Here is a 4,004-nt window from a genome sequence, read left to right as displayed (position 1 = left end):
CTAAAATATAGTGCATATATTCTGTCATTTGAAATTTATCCTCAATATAGTGCATTGGGGGAACAAAAAGATAATGGTTACTTAAATAAAAATACGTGATTATTTTGTACAAGAAAAGTAACTCATGTACGTACTTGCCATATTTTGTATAAGACTAAGAGTACACCCTTTTAACATGCGGAACAGAATCAGATTTTAAAGAGAAGTGAGGGGTATACGCATCTATTACACTCTCCTTATTCACTATGTCTATCTAATAGGAACCTTAAGAGGACGTTGTTTTTTTAGAAATTGGCATAGTTATGTTCTTAGAAGAATTAAAGTTCAGAATCTTGACTTTTCTCCTAAATAACAAGGCTTATTTTGTTGGAGCGCAAATTGTTTTTGTTCAAGTTAATTCAAGGTATGCATAGTGAATATATAAACTAGGTTTAAATTGAAATACTCTATGTTTTTTTAAAAAAAAACACATATAAAATTAATACTTATGCTCTGTGTCTACTCCTACATATATCTTGACTTTTTTGCTTTTTGATGAAATAAGCAAATAAAATCAGGTCAACATTATTGTTTTTTTTTCTTGAATACGCAATGCGTATCATTTTGGTGCAGTTTATGTTACAAAAGGTTGCTGACCGTGCCGGCAACAGCTGAGGCCACATTTTAAAGATAGCAACAACGTTGCTTAGCCCCATGGCGCAGCTATCCTCCGGCAAGCACTGCAAGCATGCGCCAGCCTTGATCCAGCGATCCATCTTGACGATATGGAGCAGCTCAGCGATCGTGGCCGAAGAATCGCGGAAACATTGTTGTTTTGAGAGAACTCTGACTATACATATATATTATTTATGCGTACCTCTTTAAGACGCCAAGTTCTATGTGCATATTGCAAAAATTCATATGTTGACTTTGAGGAGCGTGATAATAAAACAGTAGATATTGCAGTTTACAGTTAACAACAATTGCAGTTGATCTGTTCCAATGGAGCAAACCTGAAAAATGATTACAACCAATGGCCCAAAAAATCCCTCCAATTTGTGTTTGCCTGCCCCCTATCTTGATTTGTTTACACACACAACAAATTATGAAGAAAGCAAAACCCCTTAATTTGTCCACAATTAGCTAGTCTCTCGGTGGTGCCTTACACTACTGATTACTAGTAGTCGTCATGGAGGTGGAAGTGATTCGACCACCCCCCACTTGTTACTACTCTTGCTGCTGCTACTCTCCCCGTCCTTGCCGCCCACCACCTGCCCGTCCTTCCCCATATAGCTGTTGATCGCGGCCGCGATCGCCACGGAGAACTTACTTGGGTCTGCCATGACTGCGCCGACATTGTCCGGCAATGTCGCCGTCTTCTCGTCGCCGCCGGTGCTCCAAAACGGCCTCTTGCTCCCTGCTGGCAGACCACCACCACCACCCATGCCCTGCAAAGGATCCGATGACCATGGGTACTTGCTGTTGCTGCCGAAATGTGGCGCCTGCTGAGCTAGCATGGACGACGAATGCCCGAACATGTTGAGATGCTGCACGCCACTGGCCGCGCCAGGGGTACTGCTGGGCATTGACGACGACGGTGGTGCGCTGAGCAGCGGCGAAGCGGCGGAGTGGTGGGAGGTGGAGTTGAGCAGGTATGGAGTGCTGAGGTAGGGAGGCGCCGCTGAGCCGCCGCCGGCCTCGGAGATGGAGGAGGAAGAGGTCGTGCTGGAGAGCAGCATGAATGTGGCCGCGGCGGAGGTGGTGGAGGCCATGGCGGTGGCGCCGACGGGGAGCGGGTGGTTGTGCGTACCCTCGTACGTCGTCACCAGGATCGACATGTCCTCTAGGCATCGTTGCACCTGCAAATCGAGCGCGCACACCATCACGAATCAGTAACCATCACTCCATGCACCGATGCATGCACACACATATATAATTCCGGCCAAGCGCAGCCGGCCGGTGCGACGAAATTTAGTGGCAGAGACTGCAATGCATGCGCTGAAGTGGCGAGGCAAATGTTTGGTTACCTGCTTGCGCACCGGGCAGCCCGGCGCGACGGTGCACCGGTAGTAGGCTCTCGGGCACGGGTTGCCCTTGGCGACCTTCTGCCCGTACTTTCTCCACTGGCACCCGTCGTTCATCTGCATGCATGCACGCGAACCAGATCACTCGTCATCATCAATTTGACAGTGAAATCATGCGCTGGAAGAACTCGAACAGTGAGATGCGTCTTACAGTGGGGCCTTGGCATCGGACGCGCACGGAAACCCTAGTTTTGCGGTTGGCCGGGTTGACACTCTGGCTCGTGATCCCGGCCGCCGGTGCCCCGAGCTTGCTACTCTCCAGCAGCGTGTAGCCCTTCGCCTTGCCGTCGTCGGCGCCGACCACGGAGGCACCTTCCACGTCGTCGTGCCCCGCTTCTAGCTTCTCTTCCTCGTACGACGACGCTCTCAGGCTAAGGGACAGCCCAAGGTCCTCCTTGGCGTCGTCGTCGTCGGTGTCATCGCTCCCCACAGACGGCCGCCGCGCTGCTTGCCGCTCCTTCCGCTTCGGCTCCGGGAAGGCGCCGCCAGTCCCGGCGGCGGTGGCACCGAGGGAAAGGAACACCTCGGGCTCCTGCGCGCGCATCGAATTAGAAATCAAATAAAACCACGAATCAAATTGACATGGTAATTATGGTGTCACGTGGAAGAATTTTAAAAGCGGCACGAGATCAGCGCTAGCTAGATGATGGAACATGGGGTAGAATCGTAGGCTACAATTGGATAACACCCTAGCTAGCTAGATAAGATTAATCGATTAGCGTAGGATTATTAGCTACTCCTCTATTACCTTAGGCTCATCTGCCTGTTGCTGCTGATAGCAGGCTTCTACCTTCTTCTGCAGCTCGTAGTAGTCACGCACGGTTCGGTCGACGACTCGCCGGAGCATCCGGTTCTCCTCCTTCATCTTCTCCATCTCCTCCTGCATCGCACTTACCTGAAGACATATTACACACACATATGTCATTATATTGCTGGAGGAATTAAACAAGATGAATTAACACTAGCTACTTATTAGCTGCAAAGCTCAATTAGCAACACTATATATAGTACATCTAGCTAGCAGCAGCCTCGAGCTAGTGTATGTGCTTACCTCGTCTTGCACCATGGTGGTGTAGCTATCGTCCCCGCCGTCGCCGTTGCCGGCGGCCTCTACCACGTGCTTGTCCTGCGCACGAGCTTCGGCCCCATCGCTCTCCCCGTCGCCGTGGGCATCCGCTGGCGATTGCTTGTCGTCCTCCATCTCCTCTCCTTGTTGAGTCCTATATTTGATCTCCTTGGTGCCGTCTCCTCCTTGGTCTACAACCACTTCAACTACCACCTTCTCCTCCTCGCCGGTTTCCTCTTTGGGTTCCTCGCCTTGCTCCTTGAACTGTTCTTCTTTCTTGTCCACCTCACCATCATCCTTGCCCCGGCGGCGATCGCCTTTGCCTCTGCCGCCGCTGCCATGGTCTTCGTCACTCCTCTCTACCTCTAGGGAGAGATCTATCGCGGCCCTCTTCTTCTTGGATGACATGCTCTTGACCTCTATCTAGTTAGCTTGTGTACCTTTGTCTCTCTGCCGTTTGTACAGCTAATAAAAGGAGGAAGGGTCTTAAATCCCAATGCTGCTTCTCCCGAGGCATCTAAGTCAATGTCCGGGTGTCTAAGACGTATTAAAGAGGCAATGAGAAGGGGAGACTCCTCTCATCAATCCTATTATCTCATGTCATTTCCTATTCAACAAATAGCTAGCCTGCTTTGGTACATGCATGGCTGCATACACAACCTACCAAGCAATCTTTATCTATTTGGAGGGCACACATGTCAGAGAGATACAGAGGGTACCTGGTTTTCACAAGTCAATGAGACGATGTATGAGCAATGGCGATAGACGATTAGTCTGAAGGGTGTGTAGCGCACGGTGGTGTGATCCAAATGACAAGGATACCCAGTCAAGTTGGGCGCTCCGTCATGTGATGCGAGGAGCGCTTCCAACGCCAA

At 50.0% G+C, this 4,004-nt stretch overlaps 1 protein-coding gene across 1 annotated transcript; it reads right to left on the bottom strand.

Moving 5' to 3' along the window:
* On the bottom strand, positions 886-3,801 carry LOC8078942 (probable WRKY transcription factor 9). Its single transcript, XM_002452845.2, has 5 exons — positions 3,115-3,801; positions 2,812-2,958; positions 2,215-2,595; positions 2,007-2,120; positions 886-1,838 (listed from the first exon to the last, which is right to left on the bottom strand). Exons 1-5 carry the CDS (start codon positions 3,535-3,537, stop codon positions 1,167-1,169), a joined length of 1,737 nt encoding a protein of 578 aa, XP_002452890.1. The 5' UTR covers positions 3,538-3,801; the 3' UTR covers positions 886-1,166.

This window comes from Sorghum bicolor, chromosome 4 (assembly GCF_000003195.3).
Source record: "Sorghum bicolor cultivar BTx623 chromosome 4, Sorghum_bicolor_NCBIv3, whole genome shotgun sequence".
Lineage (NCBI taxonomy): Eukaryota > Viridiplantae > Streptophyta > Magnoliopsida > Poales > Poaceae > Sorghum > Sorghum bicolor.
This window is presented reverse-complemented; position numbering and strand designations above follow the sequence as displayed.

Coding starts and splice junctions, on each gene's coding strand:
- LOC8078942 (XM_002452845.2), bottom strand. CDS start 3,537: ATGTCATCCAAGAAGAAGAGGGCCGCGATAGATCTCTCCCTAGAGGTA. Junction 2,596..2,811: donor AACAGGCAGATGAGCCTAAG/GTAATAGAGGAG, acceptor ATGCGCGCGCAG/GAGCCCGAGGTGTTCCTTTC. Junction 2,121..2,214: donor TCCGATGCCAAGGCCCCACT/GTAAGACGCATC, acceptor GCATGCATGCAG/ATGAACGACGGGTGCCAGTG.